The 19,240-nt window shown below is 49.5% G+C and overlaps 1 protein-coding gene across 2 annotated transcripts in view; it reads right to left on the bottom strand.

Annotated features, from left to right (window-relative positions):
- Window positions 1-10,028, bottom strand: part of TUT7 (terminal uridylyl transferase 7) — a 1,540,394-nt gene extending 1,530,366 nt beyond the window's left edge. Inside the window, exon 1 of one of the 2 annotated variants that reach the window (XM_078675707.1) lies at window positions 9,978-10,028. In XM_078675707.1, coding sequence (XP_078531833.1) covers window positions 9,978-9,987 — 10 coding nt within the window. In that variant the 5' untranslated portion in view covers window positions 9,988-10,028. Of the gene's footprint in view, window positions 1-9,946 lie in introns of both variants that reach the window. The other variant, XM_078675708.1, reaches the window with a different exon arrangement.
- Window positions 10,029-19,240: the final 9,212 nt, after the last annotated feature.

The raw sequence follows: 19,240 nt of genomic DNA, 5'->3' as shown, positions 1-19,240 counted from the left end.
CACCTCCATGAATTTTACATATTCAGACAAAATCTGGTAATAAACATAACTGTCCATGCTCTCAAGCTGCGGTTGGTGTGAAACTTACTCTCAGGCTAGGGAGGGCTGACTACAGGGGTGAAGGTAAAATTGTTTAAAATGTGAAAATTATGCTCTCCCAGCAAGTAAATATCCAACAGCTATCCAAACACAGAAACAGAAATTGCAGCGGCCAAACTCACCAATTATAATTTTGCAGTGTGACTGCACCATGTTTAACTTAAATCAGATCAGAGGAAATCTCTGAGAAAGTGTTAGTCCTCTAGTTGTATCCTATTGTCACTATCTTATCTCGAAATCTACAGTTTTTTTTATTCAGTGTTAACTGGAGGCCTAAAGAAGCTATCGTCCTCTGACTTGTTACCATAACTTTCTATTCGTCCTTTTGGTGTTTGTCAGTTGTCAATCTGAAAAGATCCTCATCTCTACAAGTCATAAATCTCGGGGAAGCTTGTTGAAATCAGTCAGGCAGTCATCTGTATCAAACTTGATTTTTGTAAGGTATGTCCAGTCTGGATTGGAGTATTTTTGATTTTACTTTACTCTCGCTTTTAGTTCATTTAGTATTGCTCGACTCCAAGTCTGCACCAGTAATATCAATCTGGCCCAATTTTTCCTGTTCTTCTAAGTCACTGTCTTCTCTAAACATATATAGTCTCATATTGGGCATCAGCAGTCCCTTTTTAGTGGCAAACTTTTCTTATAGGTGCTCGAGAGTTCTGGTTCTGATGGGGCTGATTCACTCTCTCAGGTGGAGCCTCCTGGTTCTGTGCCAGGTTCCACTCCTTGGGGAAGTTGCTGTGGTAGATTAGCATTGGCCTTCCATGAAAGTCCACTGTCCCGGTGGATGCGTATCCTCAACCCAGTTGTTGGTGTCGCAGTGGTTGTCAAAACGTCAGCTTTCCCATCAGTCTCTGATTTTATATGCTGCTCATCTAATCGGGGTGACTAATCTCCGTTCTTATCCTCCTCGCTTTCTTCCGAAACCTAGGGCGGCTCGAAGAATTGGCAGATAATATCTGTGGTTCTTCCCCTTTATCCCTTGCCCTCTTGGTATGAGAGGCATGTATCCAGTTCGGGAGAACAGGACACTTAACGGCGGTGTTGGTGACCAGGATCACCTGTATAATTTCTGTGCCACCTTTCTTCCACACAAGACTTCCAGACATGTTTTGTGATGTGGGCCCAGTCACCAGGGTTAAAGTCATTCCCTGGGAACTCTAGGACAGCTGAATGTTGACCTAATGAAAGAGAGAACGCACCACATCAGACAATCCTTTGCATTACTTGAGGACCATGCCATCTGTGATATTTACAAGGGTAGCCTCTGGAAAAGAGGCTATTCTCATGGCTTTCCCTATCAAAACTACTTGTGGCGATAATTCAGTTATTTTACAAGTGGTGCTTCAGATACTCATGAGCCCCGAAGGAAGGGCATCAGGCCATTTAAGTGATGTAGTGGTGCAAGCTTTAGCCAGTTTAGCTTTGATTTTCCAATTCAGTCTTTCAACAATTCCTGATGTTTCTGGTCTGTAGCTACAGTGGAACCTTTGGTCAATCCCCAAATCTGTACAAGTCAAATGCATGATCTCACTCTTAAAGTGAGTCCCTTGATCCCATTCAAGATGAACTGGCATCCGGAATCATGGTATTAACATATGCAACAACAATTTGGCGACTATTAAGCTATCAAATCTCAGGGTGGATTAGGCCTCGACCCATCGTGAAAATAGACACACGATGAAAAGAATGTTCCTCAGCTGATTACATCATGGCATTGCCACAAAATCAATCTGAATGCGATTATATTGACCATTGGATTTCCCAATGTGTCCCATAGTCACTGCAATCCCTTGCCCACATTTTGCTTTTGGCAGATCATGCATCGTTGGCACAAATCTTCAGTCAACATTCTGAAACAAGGATTAAACCAGTGAAAACGGAAGGTAGTTACCATTCAGTCTCTTCTCACATGAGTTGGACCATGCATGTGTCTCTCAATTACAGGCAGAAGGGAATTAAGAAGAACTGTTTTTCCCTCATTGGAAATCGAAATGTCTTTGGCATCTTTCAAACATCCCATTCTTTCCTACTTAACCTTTTCTGTCTCTGGGGCAGCATGTTGTAATTCCTGCAACTCATTGAACGTATATATGGTACTTCGGTAACATGTTTGTCGCAGTCTCTCGTTTTATGTTGCACAGCTTATCTAGATGGAAGGTGCTGGACTCAAAAGTGCAGTATCGGGCTACTTCGTCTGCATATCTGCATAGTGATTGCCTCTGGTGACAAAGTAACTGATGCGCTTGAGTGCAGCGCACTTCACCACCGCAATTTTCCTTTGCAACTGGAAAGCATTTAGCAAATTTGAAACATTTAACCTGTTTTTTTTACAGGGCTGCCAGCCGAAGTCAGAAATTCCTCCTGCAACCATAACTGGTCTGAGTCATGCACAACTCCAAATCCATACTGGCTGTCAGTATGAATAGTGACCAGTGAGCCTTCTAAGGCACAGCAAGCTCTGGTAAGGGCTATCAATTCAGCTACGTGTGCTCAGGTTACGTGGCACAAGTAAGAAGCCTCCGTTACCCCACTTAGCATACATACGGCATAAGCAGCTCTTAGGATGCTGTGCCAGTCTCTCAGGATCCATCAACAAAGGGGGTATAATCATATTCAGAAAGGGGAACATCCTATATGACAGGCCTTGATTTTGTGCACAACTCAGTTATGCGAACACAGTCATGGTCAAAGTTGCCCTCATCATCTCCCTCTGAGGTTGGCAATAGAGAAGCAGGCTTTAGTGTGCTACGTCTCCAAATGGAGACACTATGAGCTGCCAATCTGATTCTCTCATTGCGGGTTAGCCCGCTATTTGTCAAATACTGAGTTCTGGTATGAGTCAAGAGGATATCAATAGATTGCGGAATCATCACATTCAAAGATAGCCATCATGGTCCTCTCAGTTTGATGTCTGCTAAGGCTAACCGCTGCAACCGCTTTGAGACAACCAAGCAACTCTGCAGTCACCGGATCAGGAGTAGCTAAAAAATAACCAATGGGATGTTTAGTGTTTCCATCGGCTTGTGTTAACACAGACAGGGCACATCCATCTCTTTTGGGCACACCCATCTCTTTTGTGACAAAACAGCACAAAGTATTTCGTATAGACTGACATTCCAAGAGCAGGTGCGCTGTAAAGCAATTTTTGTTAGCTCTTTAAAGGCTTCCTTGCTTTCATCATCCTTTGGTACTAGGTCATTGACATCAGGATGATGTGCCAGCCTTATCAAAGGCTTCGCCACCAAGGAAAAGTTCGAGATTTATTATCGGCAGTAGCCAACCATGCCCAAAAACATCCTCACTTCTCTCATAGTAGTTGGGAACTTAATGTTACGAACTGTCTCTATACGTTCATGAGACACTTGCCTCACTCCCTTTGCTATTTGATATCCCCGATACATGGCTTCCGTTCGGCAGTATTGCAGTTTCTCAGGTGAGACCCTATGCCCGTTTTCAGCCAAATAGTTTAGTAAAGCAATAGTACCCTGTTTGCAGGCTTCTTTAGTTATTGAGGCGATCGGGAGTCCGTCTATATATTCAATTAGTGTTGAACCTCATGACAACTGCAGGGACCCATGGATAAAGTTAAGAATCTGGAAATCGGATGGGCTCTTTCTGGGCCCCTTGTGTGATGCGGCACCACACAAGGGTACTCAGCTTGGAACTCAAACCCCAAGAGAAACTGTCTTTGTTCGTGTAACGGGACATAGAAGAATGCCTGATGAAGATTAATGACTGTGAACTGGAGAGATTTGGAATAGAATCATGGCAGGGTTCAGTACCACAGGATAGAATGGAAGGACAATTTGGTTAATTTTTCTGAGGTCTTGAACAGTACTCCACTTTTTATTTGATTTCTGTAAGGCCATAATCGGGGAGTTATTTGGACTCCAGAAAACTAACTTCTGGATCCCTTGCTCTATCATACTCTCAATGACAGGGGTGATTACTGAAGTGGCCTCTGGTGTAATTTTGTATGGGTGAGTCTGGGGTAAAAAGCACTGGGTCAGAGGGTAATCTTTTGAGACTTGGCATAGTTGATCAATCCAATATCTTTACCTGTAAAATCCCAGACCTCTTCCTTGACTGTCTCTCTCAAGTTTATTGGCAAGTTTTCAGTAGAGACTAGATATAGCTCACGACACTCTCCAGTGACTTTAATTTGAACTCTGCATCCTCTGCTTGTTGTTTTAATTCCAAACCCATGCTGTGTGCAATATATAACGCAATTGAGTTTGCAGAGAAGGTCTAAGCCTAGGAGGTATACCAGACTGGAATTACAGATTACGTTCCAAACCCATGCTGTGAGCAATATATAACGCAATTGAGTTTGCAGAGAAGGTCTCGGCCTAGGAGGTTTACCAGATTGGAATCACAGATTACGAACGGGTGTTGCTCTCTATTGTCTCCTGTTTTTACTAGCACTAGGTCAGTAACTTGGATAGTACGCTGCTGATTTGTAATGCCTACAACGTGTGGCTCCTGTGCCTATTAGGAAAGACACAGGATGTCCTTTAACCTCCCCATCTACATACGGTCCACTTTGATGCATTTCTAGAACTGTACCAATCACGCACTCCTCCTTCCCCCTCATGCACCATCACTGATCCTGCTATATGGAAGTTTCAAACCTCATGGGGACTAGGTTTCTTTGTATTCTCATAGAATTTTGGGGACCCTGTGATTTGGCTGAAGAGGTTTAATACCTCCTTGCATCTGTATTGGGTTAAAGGTGTTAGGTGAAACTCAAGATTTTGGGACCTTGTGGCGGCCATAGGGGGTCTAGGTACAAGAGGAAACTCTCCCTGTCCTGCTGAAATCGTCTCTTGTTATTCTGTCACAATTCAGTCTGGCTTGTACTTGCATCCCTCTTCCAATGCGCTAATCTGTTACAAATGTTGCACCGGGTAACCTTTTTTGGGACTTATGTTTGCCCTATTAGGTTTGTCCTGTTCCAGAGGCTTTCCCACTGTGAAAAAAAGGAAACGCCTTGCATTGCCATTCCACAATTGGGATCCAATTCAGACCCTTGAAGCGGGATGTTAAGTTCCTTTGACCCTGCGTTATGTGCAAACTGGGTTTGAGCTATCATGAACTTCTCCTTCAGCCCCTTCCGCTTTGCCTCATGTCGCACTACAATATTTTGCATACTGCAGCATCTCGTAGACAGATTTGTTCTACCAACAGAAGACACCTTGGATTATTTGATTGCTGATTTCTGGTCTCAACCCATATACAGAGAAGCTAGGAATGTTCTCTCCCAATGGGTCATTCATTCCACTATGCTCCCTATACAGTTGCATCAATTTCTCAAAGCGTTCACTGATTCCTTGGGCTCCTGAGATGTTCGATAAATGTAAGGATGATTAATTTCTCTTTGGGAACCTTTGTCTTCAGGTGTCTTAATACTTCCTCAGACTTGCCCTAACAATGAACGAAGGAGCATTTGCCCCTGGCACCCATGGAAGTTCTTGTGTAGGCCATTTAGCAGCTCTCTTGCATTCTGCCCACAGATCCTTTGAGACCTCTAGCTCAAATAACATGTCCAAGTTCTCCCACAGTACTTTTGACATGGTCACTATTTTATCCATCTGGGTATACCACTTATCAGGATTTTTCTAAGCTTTGGAAAGAAACTGGTAAGGTGGACAAGATCTGATCACGACCATGGAGCATGTATTCACCCTCCTCCTTTTTCCTCTTGCAAGGGGAATGGTTGTTGCTCTCTAACAAACACTCCTTCCTCGCCTTCCTTTCCCTTTTGTTTTATTTTAACCCTGTCTTTTTGGTGCCACAACTCCCTGAGCTTTTCAGCGTCATTCCATCCTTTAATGTTTTCGATCAAATCCCTCTCATGCATTCGCAGGCCTCTCAGTTTCAGAAACCGGTGTTCCTTCACCCTCGTATCCATTCTAGCATTACTCTGCAGCTTCTTGTGCTGATTTATGTCAACACCACATTCATCCACCACCTTTTCCATCTTGGTATGGGCCACCTTTACCATTCTAGCTGATTCCTTACAAATCTGAATCAACTCGGTTTCCCCATAGTATCCTAAGTAATCCATACCCACATTTTCTTACACCAGTTCCTTTAACTGTGATAGATTTATCCAAGGGGTTGTTTGACCTGAACCTGGTCATTTAACATCCATGTGCGTGCTAGTTGTCTCGCCCATAATTTCACTGGTGACTACATTCCCTCCTTGGTAAGGAACTATGGCCATGCTTATTGCACTTGGTGCTGAATCCTGAGGTAAACGCGGGACAAGTTGCCCTCAGACAGAACTAGCACAGGTCTCAACCAGGGGAAATGAATGATATTTGGCATAAGTAAGGTTCTATTACAACGGAAACGGGGCTTGAGTAAAGGATGTAACTGGTGTCTGTCTCTGTATAACTTGGGAGTGTACAAGCCTCTATTGAGGATACCGCGGCGACTCGGGTTTTGCGTGACACTGGTGCAGTAGCACTTGGTGCATCTGCTGCTGCATAATGTGAAGGTGTTCTGGCACTAAGGAGCTCTACTACCCTTTATAATAACAATCGCAATCAATCCCACTACAGACTCTCACTTTTCTCGCACCGATAATCAGTTTACTCTGTCCACCAATCCCAGCCCGTCTCTGTCAAGGGTAATCCTACCACAACGTGGTTTCCCCATCCACCAGCCTATCGCTGCAAGGCACCTTTATGATTTAACGCCCCAATCGCTTCTAAGTCCTTTTTCAATTTTTGGCTCCGCTGCCTGCTTCAACTAATCAAAGTTGTTTATAACAAAAAGAATGCTACCTGCTTCCGTACTACAGTGAAGCCTCAACTCTACGAAAGTCACTACACTCAGTGGGTCCACCTCCTGTGCACTAGGAGCGAACTGCAACAAGCTCAATTAGTACATTCACATATGAATGGATTATATTTCTACTTTGATATAACTGATAGCACCTCACAGTACACCAAACCTAGCAGGCAATTTTACCTGTTCAATACTCGGCTTGAGGTAAAGCTCTTTAAAAGTTCAAAAACATCACTAGAACTACAATAATTATCACTCCAACAAATCTGACAATCAGAGCCACATAATATTTGTTCTCAGGTGTCATCCACTGCATCTCCTCACTCTGTGCTGACTACAGCTCCCAACATGCACTACTTTGTACCTACTTCATTCCCTCATTTCGCATGCAGTCCCTATTGATACTCCTGCCATTGTTCTTCTTTAGCAACCCCATTTCACCTGAACCAGGATCAGTTTGGGATTGGGTAAATTTAAATCTCAGGGTAAACCGTCTAGACAATAAAGGTAGCATGCTCAGTTCTATAGCCAATTAATTGATCAATTTACAGTTCATCTTCAATCAGAACCATCCCTTCTGCTGCCAGTTCTGTTGGCACACAAATCTGTCTTATATTCTAATTCATGGGGCGTAACGACGGCAAGGACTGGGAGCGGTGCTCCCTGAGTGGTACCGCCAATCTTTCTTGTTAGTGGAATCCATATAACAAAGTTAAAACATTCTCTTAAGAATGACAGACAAGGATTTTCGTTTCAAGGCTTTATATAAAGAATAGGGTGATTACAATAAATATGTCATAAGCAGGCGCGGTTCGTCCATTGGGGCGTGGGGGCGTAGCCCCCCTGCCCGACGCTGCCGCAGCTCCCTCATGACAATCATGTCAATGAATCAACATGACGTCAGACCGCCGGGCGGGCGTCATGTTGATTCATTGACATGTTTTTACGGACCGCAACACAAGTACGCATGCGTGGGGACGGAGGGTGAATTTTTACCCGTGCCCACGCATGCGCAATTGTGTTTTGGCGGCGTTGCGCATGCCCATCAGGAGCCGTAATGGGCGTGCTGCGGGCGAGAGGGTACCTGTGCCCCTGGCGCCAGGATTGGCCAGGGGCGCTGTGAGCCTGTGACGTGTGCGGGACCGGCAGCAAGGTAAGAGTGTGTGTTTTTCGGTGTTCCAGTAAACTAGCTTACACAAATGACTTGAGATAGTTCAGTGTGTTAATGATGTATGGATGCAGGATGGGTGGGTGGATGCATGAATGATGTATGTATGGATGCATGCATGCATGATGGGTGGATGCATGATGGATGGATGGGTGGATGCATGAATGAATGATGTATGGATGCAGGGTGGGTGGGTGGATGGATGGGTGGATGCATTCATGATGTATGGATGTATGCATGGATGCATGCATGATGGGTGGATGCATGATGGATGGATGGGTGGATGGATGGGTGGATGCATGAATGAATGATGTATGGATGCAGGGTGGGTGGGTGGATGCATGAATGATGTATGGATGGATGGATGCATGGATGCATGAATGATGTATGGATGGATGCATGATGGATGGGTGGATGGATGGATTGGTGGGTGCATGAATGAATGATGTATGGATGCAGGATGGGTGGGTGGATGGGTGGATGGATGGATGCATGCATGAATGATGTATGGATGGATGCATGCATGATGGGTGGATGCATGATGGATGGATGGGTGGATGGATGGATGGGTGGGTGCATGAATGAATGATGTATGGATGCAGGATGGGTGGGTGGATGGGTGGATGGATGGATGCATGCATGAATGATGTATGGATGGATGCATGGATGCATGCATGATGGGTGGATGCATGATGGATGGATGGGTGGATGGATGGATGGGTGGGTGCATGAATGAATGATGTATGGATGCAGGATGGTTGGGTGGATGCATGAATGATGTATGGATGCATGCATGCATGATGGGTGGATGCATGATGGACGGATGGGTGGATGCATGAATGAATGATGTATGGATGCAGGGTGGGTGGGTGGATGGATGGGTGGATGCATGAATGATGTATGTATGGATGGATGGATGGATGCATGAATAATGTATGGATGGATGCATGATGGATGGGTGGATGGATGGATTGGTGGGTGCATGAATGAATGATGTATGGATGCAGGATGGGTGGATGGATGGATGCATGCATGCATGAATGATGTATGGATGGATGCATGGAGGCATGCATGATGGGTGGATGCATGATGGATGGATGGGTGGATGGATGGATGGGTGGGTGCATGAATGAATGATGTATGGATGCAGGATGGTTGGGTGGATGGATGGGTGGATGCATGAATGATGTATGGATGGATGCATGCATGATGGGTGGATGCATGATGGATGGATGGGTGGATGCATGAATGAATGATGTATGGATGCAGGGTGGGTGGGTGGATAGATGGGTGGATGCATGAATGATGTATGGATGGATGCAAGGTGGTTCGGGCTGCGCTCGATCGCTGCGGTGCAATATGCAAATTAGTTTACGCCCCTGCACTTTCAAATGTCACCAGCCGCCCCTGGTCATAAGTAAGTTTAGTAGCACAGCGTACATATCTTAGGTAAAAGGACCTAGTACAGTTCTGAATTAAATCCGGGATAGATTCACCTTCTAAGGTTGGGAAAAAGGGAGTCTCTAGTCAAAGAAATCCACATACTTTTATAGGGCTTTAGAAAGACTTGCATAATTTCTGTGGGAATACCTAGTTCTCAGGGTTCGGACCCAAAGGAAACAGGCTAGAAGAAACATTTTTTTTGCCACTATACGGGCGCGCCTTCCTCTCTTTTATGCTTTCATCCCTAATGAACGCCCTCCAAAAATTGACACAGTCGTTGACTTTCGGTGACGACTCAAACGTGTATGCAAAACGCATGATAATCTGTCAGATACATCATTAGAAAATAAAATGTATAAATGCGATCTGTACAAACTAAATAATATATTAATTAAACTTAACTAGTTGATCCACTACGCCACGGCCCCTCCCACTCACCCTACCACCACCGCCCGCGCCGATAGGAAACCTTTCTCCATGTCGACGCTGCTCCTGTAGCCCGGCTGTGGTCCGAGGAGACAAAGAGGACGAAACCCCTGAAGCACAGCCTTAAATACCTCTGCTAAGTTTCGTTTCTGATAAGTTTTGTTTCCCACACTTCCAGCCCTTCATTATCCAGCCAGCCCCACCTCCTTCTCTGATCCGCGGTGCAACTAAGGGGGCGCCTGTTCATTCTCACAGCCTTAGGTGCACAGTTAAGCCAATACATTGTTTTAGCATGAACCTGGCACGATGAGAAGCGTCCTTGATTCGGTACAGTGAGAACACTTTTCTGAGAACATTGTCTGCTCAGTCACGTAAACACTAACAATACTTTATTTAGCACAGAAGATAGTATTAATTAATCATCACATGGTATATCGTGATGTCGATCTAATGTTAGCATAATCTGAGCTTGTAATGCTCTTTATTAACAGAAAATCACTTCTCACAATGGTATACCATTTTTGCTTTGAACCAGTGGTCGAAGTGGGGAAAAAAATGTAGGGGAACTGTGGGTGGAGAATCAGGGGGCGGGAATAACCGAAGATTGAATCAGTGGGCGGAGTCAGGGGCGTAGCTAGAAATAGCAAAACATACCAATTTTTAGTAGGTTTAGCATTTCACTGACCAGTTACAGCTTATAACGTTATTTAATTAAAACAATGGATAAACATGTTTGAGGTTTAATTCAGGAAAAAGCAAACACTAACCAGGAACAACATGTTACCTTAATGCTTTTACTCAATGTTCAGAAATCCATGATTATTTTTTGTCTCAAACATTGAGGTCATGAATACAGGGCTCCTCCTGTACACGTGTTATGCAGGGCTCAGAAGAGAAAGGAACTCTTCAGGGGAATCTATACTCACGGAAACCCACAAAGGCTCCTTCATATTCATGTCGCCAGCTAGCTGCTCAATCATAATATAGCAAAAAGAACAACTGAATGCAGAACAATATCATACATTCACCCCAGTACAGAGATCTGGGCCTAAATCCATTGTTTCTTTGCTCACCATGCCATTCCAGTTTGGACCCAGCCATATGCAAATCAGTCTAGATTCTGCACCCAATAGGAACAGTCCTGCCCCCTCCCTTCTCCTGCCCCCTCCCTTCTCCTGCCCCCGTCACCGCTCCTGCCCCCGTCACCGCTCCTGCCCCCGTCACCGCTCCTCCCCCGTCACTTCTCCTGCCCCCGTCACTTCTCCTGCCCCGTCACTTCTCCTGCCCCCGTCACTTCTCCTGCCCCCGTCACTTATCCTGCCCCCGTCACTTCTCCTGTCCCTTCACTTCTCCTGTCCAGGGCCGGACTGGCTACCGGGCAGTTAGGAATGCTGCCGATCTGCTGCCTGATTTTACTGCAGTGGAGGCGGATTTCGTCCATGGAGACCTGCGTGTGCTGCGAAATCCTGAAAGCAAAACGAATTTCGTTTAGCTCACGCATGTCCCCATTATCAAAATCACCCCCCAGCTCAGCAGCATTCCTAACTGCCCAGTAGCCAGTCCGGCCCTGCTTCTGTCCCGTCACTTCTCCTGTCCCCTTCACTTCTCCTGTCCCCTTCACTTCTCCTTCTCCTGTCCCTTCACTTCTCCTGCCCCGTCACTTCTCCTGCCCCGTCACTTCTCCTGCCCCGTCACTTCTCCTGCCCCGTCACTTCTCCTTCTCCTGTCCCGTCACTTCTCCTGTCCCGTCACTTCTCCTGTCCCATCACTTCTCCTTCTCCTGTCCCGTCACTTCTCCTGTCCCGTCACTTCTCCTTCTACTGTCCCGTCACTTCTCCTTCTCCTGGTCCCTTCACTTCTCCTTCTCCTGGTCCCTTCACTTCTCCTTCTCCTGGTCCCTTCACTTCTCCTTCTCCTGTCCCTTCACTTCTCCTTCTCCTGTCCCTTGACTTCTCCTGTCCCTTGACTTCTCCTGTCCCTTCACCTCTCCTGCCCCGTCACTTCTCCTGCACCGTCACTTCTTCTCCTGTCCCGTCACTTCTCATGTCCCGTCACTTCTCCTGTCCCATCACTTCTCCTTCTCCTGTCCTGTCATTTCTCCTTCTCCTGTCCCGTCACTTCTCCTTCTCCTTTCCTGTCACTTCTCCTGTCCCGTCACTTCTCCTGTCCCATCACTTCTCCTTCTCCTGTCCTGTCATTTCTCCTTCTCCAGCCTCGTCACCTCCCCTGCCCCGTCACCTCCCCTGCCCCGTCACCTCCCCTGCCCCGTCACCTCTCCTGCCCGTTCACTGCTCCTGCCCCGTTCACTGCTCCTGCCCCGTTCACTGCTCCTGCCCCATTCACTGCTCCTGCCCCGTTCACTGCTCCTGCCCCGTTCACTGCTCCTGCCCCGTTCACTGCTCCTGTCCTGTTCACCGCTCCTGCCCCATTCACTGCCCCTTTTTTTTTCACCGCTCCTGTTCTTTCACCGCTCACGCCCGGTTACTGCTCTAGCTCATGCCACGTCACCTCCCCTGCCCCGTCACCTCCCCTGCCCCGTCACCTCCCCTGCCCCATCACCTCTCCTGCCCCATCACCTCTCCCAGTCACTGCTCCAGCCCCGTTCACTGCTCCTGCCCCGTTCACTGCTCCTGCCCCGTTCACTGCTCCTGCCCCGTTCACTGCTCCTGCCCCGTTCACTGCTCCTGTCCCGTTCCCTGCTCCTGTCCCGTTCCCTGCTCCTGTCCCGTTCCCTGCTCCTGTCCCGTTCCCTGCTCCTGTCCCGTTCCCTGCTCCTGTCCCCTGCTCCTGTCCTGTTCCCTGCTCCTGTCCTGTTCCCTGCTCCTGTCCTGTTCACTGCTCCTGTCCTGTTCACTGCTCCTGCCCCGTTCACCGCTTCTGTCCTGTTCACCGCTCCTGGTCCTTCCACCGCTCCTGGTCCTTTCTCCGCTCCTGGTCCTTTCACCGCTCCTGGTCCTTTCACCGCTCCTGTCCTCCTGCCCATCACCCCATCGCAAGAACTCTGCAACTCCCCCGCCTCCTACTTCCACAACAAGATCACGGACATACACAACAGCTTCAACACCCAACCGACGAACGCCACGTCCAACTCGACCGAACCACCGCCCCCCACCACCACCCTCCGCGCCTGGACTCCGATCTGCACCGAAGAAACCGTCCGCATGATGAACTCCATCCACTCCGGATCTCCGACCGACCCCTGCCCTCACCACGTCTTCAACAAGGCCGACGCCGTCATCGCACCCCACCTGCGTGACATCATCAACACCTCCTTCACCACCGCCACCTTCCCTGAGAGCTGGAAGCATGCCGAACTCAGCGCTCTACTCAAGAAACCAACAGCGGACCCCACCGAGCTCAAGAATTACCGCCCCATCTCGCTGCTCCCGTTCCCAGCCAAAGTCATCGAGAAGACCGTCAACAAGCAGCTGGCCGCCTTCCTCGAGACGAACGGATCCCTCGACCCCTCACAGTCTGGCTTCCGAGCCAACCACAGCACCGAGACCGCCCTCATGGCTGCCACCGATGACATCCGAACCCTGATGGACAACGGAGAAACAGCGGCCCTCATCCTACTAGACCTCTCCGCGGCCTTCGACACCGTCTGCCACCGCACCCTAGTGCATCGCCTCAGCAACGTCGGAATCCAGGAGAAGGCGCTGGAATGGATCATCTCCTTCCTCGACGGAAGAACACAGAGAGTCCGTCTACCACCGTACAAGTCAGAGGCCACCGAAGTCATCTGCGGCGTCCCTCAAGGATCCTCGCTGAGCCCAACCCTCTTCAACGTCTACATGAGCCCCCTCGCGGCCATCGCACGCCAACACAACCTCAACATCATCTCCTACGCCGACGATACCCAGCTGATCCTCTCCCTGACCAACAACCCCGCCGCCGCCAGAGCCAACCTTCACGAAGGAATGAAAGAGGTAGCCGAGTGGATGTCGACCAGCCGCCTGAAGCTGAACTCGGACAAGACGGAAGTCCTCATCCTGGGATCCTCGCCCTCCGCCTGGGACGACTCCTGGTGGCCCCCCGCCCTGGGCACCGCACCCAAACCGACAGACCACGCACGCAACCTGGGCTTCATCCTGGACTCCTCCCTCTCCATGACCAAGCAAGTCAACGCCGTCTCCTCGTCATGCTTCAACACCCTGCGCATGCTACGGAAGATCTTCCGGTGGATCCCCACCGAGACCAGGAAGACTGTCACCCAGGCACTCGTCACCAGCCGACTGGACTACGGCAACGCCCTCTACGCCGGAACCACCGCCAAGCTCCAGAAGAGACTCCAACGGATCCAGAACGCCTCAGCCAGACTCATCCTCGACATCCCACGACACAGCCACATCTCCGGACACCTAAGAGACCTGCACTGGCTCCCGGTCAACAAGAGAATCACCTTCCGTCTCCTTACCCACGCACACAAAGCTCTTCACGATCAAGGCCCGAGCTACCTCAACAACCGCATCAACTTCTACGCTCCCAAACGACACCTCCGATCAGCCAGTCACGCCCTCGCCGCCGTCCCCCGCATCCGAAGAACGACAACAGGAGGAAGGTCCTTCTCCTACCTGGCCGCCAAGACCTGGAACTCCCTCCCGACCCACCTGCGCCTGACCCAAGACCACCTCGCCTTCAGGAAGAAGCTCAAGACCTGGCTGTTCGGGCAGTAGCAGCACCCCCCCCCCTAGCGCCTTGAGACCCTCCGGGTAAGTAGAGCGCTCTAAAAATGCCTATGATTGATTGATTGATTGATTTTACCGCTCACGCCCGGTTACTGCTCTAGCTCATGCCCCGTCACCTCCCCTGCCCCGTCACCTCCCCTGCCCCATCACCTCCCCTGCCCCGTCACCTCCCCTGCCCCGTCACCTCCCCTGCCTCGTCACCTCCCCTGCCCGTCACCTCCCGTGCCCCGTCACCTCTCCTGTTCCGTCACCTCCCCTGCCCCGTCACCTCCCCTGCCCCGTCACCTCCCCTGCCCCGTCACCTCTCCTGCCCCGTCACCTCCCCTGCCCCGTCACCTCTCCTGCCCCGTCACCTCTCCTGCCCGTCACCTCCCCTGCCCCGTCACCTCCCCTGCCCCGTCACCTCTCGTGCCCGTCACCTCCCCTGCCCCGTCACCTCCCCTGCCCCGTCACCTCCCCTGCCCCGTCACCTCTCCTGCCCTGACACCTCTCCTGCCCTAGTACCTCTCCTTTCCTGTCGCCTCTTCTGTTCGGTCACTGTGGTCACTGCTCCTGCCCAGTTCACTTCACTCCGTGCACAACATTGACAAAGGTGTCAAGTTCCCCACAGTACTCTGCTTGGGGACAGCTCCTCTCTAATCACCAACTCCGATCTCAGGGGCACTTGATATGTTAAAGGCACAGGGCGGGCGCATTGTCATTCTAAAGGGGCTAATCTGCCTCAATCGGAATGACAATGGCCTGCCCTCGGGCTGTGCAAGCTCAGGGGGGCGGGGGCTGCTGCAGCCTCTGGAGTTCAACAGAGAAGTGCGAGCAGCCCCTGGAAGCGGAAAGAAAAAAGTTATCATTTTAAAGTTGGACTATTCTTGCCGTCCCTGGACGCTTTTTTGAAAGCAAGAAGTAGGGGAACGGACTGAACAATTTTTTAGAAGTAGGGGCACGCCGTGCCCTTCCGTCCCCACCCACTTCTATCACTGCTTTGAACTGAAGGAATGCTTATGAAGGACTTGGTACGGAACATACTTTAATTTCATAAAATAAAATTGATGCACAATATATGCAGGCTGGTATAAATAAAGTGTTTAGGTTACAAATCAAGAATAGAAAGCTCAACTTGCAGCAGGGCAAAGTCTCAAATTAGAGCTTCGTGGCGTAACGATTTATGAAACGTTATCACATTCTTTGAAACACAAAACACCTCCAACACGTTCAAAGTGTTCCCTGGTCTTCCCGCAGCATGGGACTTACTTGGTGCAACAGCAAGGGGGAGCTGATCCCCAAGAGCGCTGCCAGCCCATAGGAAGGGGGCTTCTGTCACCACATGACTCAGCTCCTGGAGGCGCTGCATCAGAGCAGAAGGCGGCGGGGGACGTAGACCTCCAATGTACTTAAAGCGGGCCCTGGCCTTCCCACAGCGCTAGACTTACTTTGTGCAACTGCAAGGGGGAGCTGATCCTCATCAGCGCTGCTGGCCCTAGGAAGGGGACTCCTGTCACAGCAACCTTCAGTGCCCGGAAGCACTGCATCACATCAGAGGGGGCGGGGCTGCACACCTTCAATGCACTCAAAGCACGTCCCGGCCTTCCCACAGCGCAGGACTTGCTTTGCGGCTGCCCGCAGTCCCCGCAGGGGGCCACCCTAAAAGGCAAGTCCCTTTAGTAGCATTTGGGCACTCCCCTCCCCCCCCTTGCTACAGCGGGACTCCAGGAGGAGTCCCCTTGCCTGGCGCGCCATGCACGTCATTTCCGGCGCGCTGTGGGCTGGGGAGGGAATTTAGGCCTCCCATTTTGGATCCTCTTGGATGCCTGGCACGCAGTCTCCCACCCGACTGCTTACCCGGCATGGGGTTGGCAGGCGAAGTACAGAGGACGTTGTAATGCTTTTCTTTGTCATTGCAGGCGGAGTTACAGGGCGATCTAGAAGCATATTGGTACAGAAGGGTACCTCTGCAAGAGCAAAATAGGGGTGCCAGAGCCAAATCACAGGAACCTTGTGGGAGGGTCCTGGAACAATTACGTTGGCACCCCGTTAGTCCTTCAGGCGGTTGTGAGCCTGAACAACCGAGGGCTTGCCTTGCTACACTCAGCCCTGAAAGGGGCATGAGTAAGAAAGGATCAATGTGTCACGTGATCCAGTAAGGGGATCACCCCCATAAGGGTAGTGGTGATTGGGTTCTCCACAGTGCTTTGCTCATTAGACGGGCAGGGCAGCATAGGTTGGTTCAGCTGCCTTCCCTTGGATCGCCCGTAAGATAACCCATCATATTTGCATACTTTTGTATGGAATAAACCTGCAGAAATATTTTCTCCAAACAAAAGTTGTGTTGTGTATTTATTCATGCATGCCTACTCTGTTATGGTGTGGGTGGGGTGTTGTGCCTATAATGTGACTATGTGCAATTGCAAGGAGAAGCTGATCCCCAACAGCGATGCCAGCCCCTAGGAAGGGGATTACTGTCACCACAACCCTCAGTGCCCGAAGACGCTACATCATAGCAGAAGGTGGCAGGCCGCAAACCTCCAACTGGCTCAAAGTGCTCCCTGGCATTTGCTCAGCACGAGGCGCGCTCAGGCAAAGCTCAGGCCAAGGGCGGCCCTGTCTGCCGCCTTCCGCGGTCAGACAAGGCTGAGCTGGGCCTCCTCCTAGCATCAGCCTTTTGGGGTAACGATTGCATTTTTACTGCTGCATTTTGCCCAGTGGTTGTTTGTCCTGGGAGTGGGAGTCATCTCCCAGGTTACCATTGTCCTATGAGAAGGGGCCTGCCAGCAAGTATGTTTTGCCTAATGTAGTGTGCAATCTTGTGCTGGAAGGATGTCCACAGGTATGTTAGAATCCAGAAAGGGGGCTCATCGGCCAAAAGAAAGGCCAGCTCGCCCAACGGATACATCAAAAAGGTAGTGGGCGAAATTAATAAAGAAATCTTGAATGTAAAAATAAAGAAATCTTGAACGTAAAAAGATGGCTTTCCCTTGCTCCAACTGGCACTACTGACGAAGCAGAAATCAAGTAATTTAATTCTCTCACCCGGGCCTCAAGAGGAGCTAGTTTGCAAAGAGTCTTGGACCTCTGGTAGACAGTACTGAGGGCAAGCTTGAGTGTTTTTAAGCAAAATGATTAAAGCGATCCTGGATGCCAAATTGAAAGGACTGTTTGATTGCCTGGAGTCCATCAAGGTGAAATTAACCGGCAGTACTCAAAGCAAGACCCAGGGTGCACTGGATCGGCCTGCAAGCATGCTAACAATATTACATCCTGTGTGCAGCAAGATATCCCTCCTGCCTGAGGTTGCGAACCCGAGTAAGATCTTAGTCCCTGATGAGGGCGTAAGCAAAGAATAGTCAACTGCATCCCATAAGTTTAAGTTTAAAATATTTGTTAAGCGCAACATACACCTGAGCGGTTTCTTGGCGCTGAGATAGCAACAGCCTACGAGGCAGAGTCAATCGCTAAGACATAAGCTGAAGAGGGGGACAAAGGTTTAAGACAGAAAGGCCTGAGTGAATAAAAATGTTTTCAGTGATTTGCGGAAAATGGAATACTGGGTGAGAGACCTAAGGTGGAAGGGAAGGGAATTCCAGAACATGGGGGCGAGGGTAGAAAATTTGGAGCCGCCCTGTTTTTTTTTCCTGTAGCGGGGACTGCTAAAAGATGTTGGGCCGAGGAACGAAGGTCTCTGCCAGGGACGTAAGATTTGATGGCTGAAGATATAAAGAGAGGGGCCAGGCCAGTCCTGGCCTGAAACGCCATGCAGCCTAATTTGAACAAGGCGCGTTCCCGAACGGGGAGCCAGTGGAGGGTCTTCAGGAGGGGAGAGGTATGATGGAATTTGGGGAGACCAAAGGCAAGGCGGGCCGCCTGGTTCTGCACCAGTTGTAGTTTGCGCAGGCTGTACTGTGGGATGCCATTGAACAGGATGTTCCCGTAGTCCAGGCGGGACAGGACCAGTGCGGACATAATTAATTTGAGTGCAGAGAAGGAAAAAAAGCGAGAAATAGAGCGGATAGTACGAAGAGTGAGAAAACAGGAAGAAACCACCGAACCTATCTGGGAGTGAATAGTGAGTTTGTCATTTAGCTTGATGCCAAGGGTCTTAACAGAGGGAGCTGGGATGGGGGGAGGACCAAAGGAAGGGGGCCAAAAAAGAGAGTTCCAGGGACTGGAACAACCACCCGTAACCACAAGTTCCGTCTTATCGGGATTGAGCTTCAGGTGGTTGAAGTTCATCCAGTCCCTGATGAAGGATAGAGTAGATTGGAAGTTAGAAATAGAGTCAGAGGAAGAGGACAGATTAAAGATGAGCTGGAGGTCATCGGCATAGTTATATACCGTGACCTCCAGCTGCTGTAGAGCAAAGATGAGGGGAGAGATGTAAAGATTAAACAGTAAAGGAGACAGAGAGGAGCCCTGGGGAACACCGCACTGGACCTGGCAGGGGGTAGCTGAAAACTCCCCAAGGTGAACCGCCTGGGTCCGGTCCCTCAGGAAGGAAGAGAGCCAAATGAGGGCTGAGCCTCCTATGCCCGCCGCCCTGACACGGGAGAGTAAGATGGAATGATCCACCGTGTCAAAAGCGGCGGACAAATCAAGGAGGACCAGCGCCTGAGATTGACCTACATCC

Source organism: Lissotriton helveticus, chromosome 2_1 (genome assembly GCF_964261635.1).
Source record: "Lissotriton helveticus chromosome 2_1, aLisHel1.1, whole genome shotgun sequence".
Lineage (NCBI taxonomy): Eukaryota > Metazoa > Chordata > Amphibia > Caudata > Salamandridae > Lissotriton > Lissotriton helveticus.
Note: the sequence above shows the minus strand (reverse complement) of the source record. Positions and strands in the feature narration are given on the sequence as shown.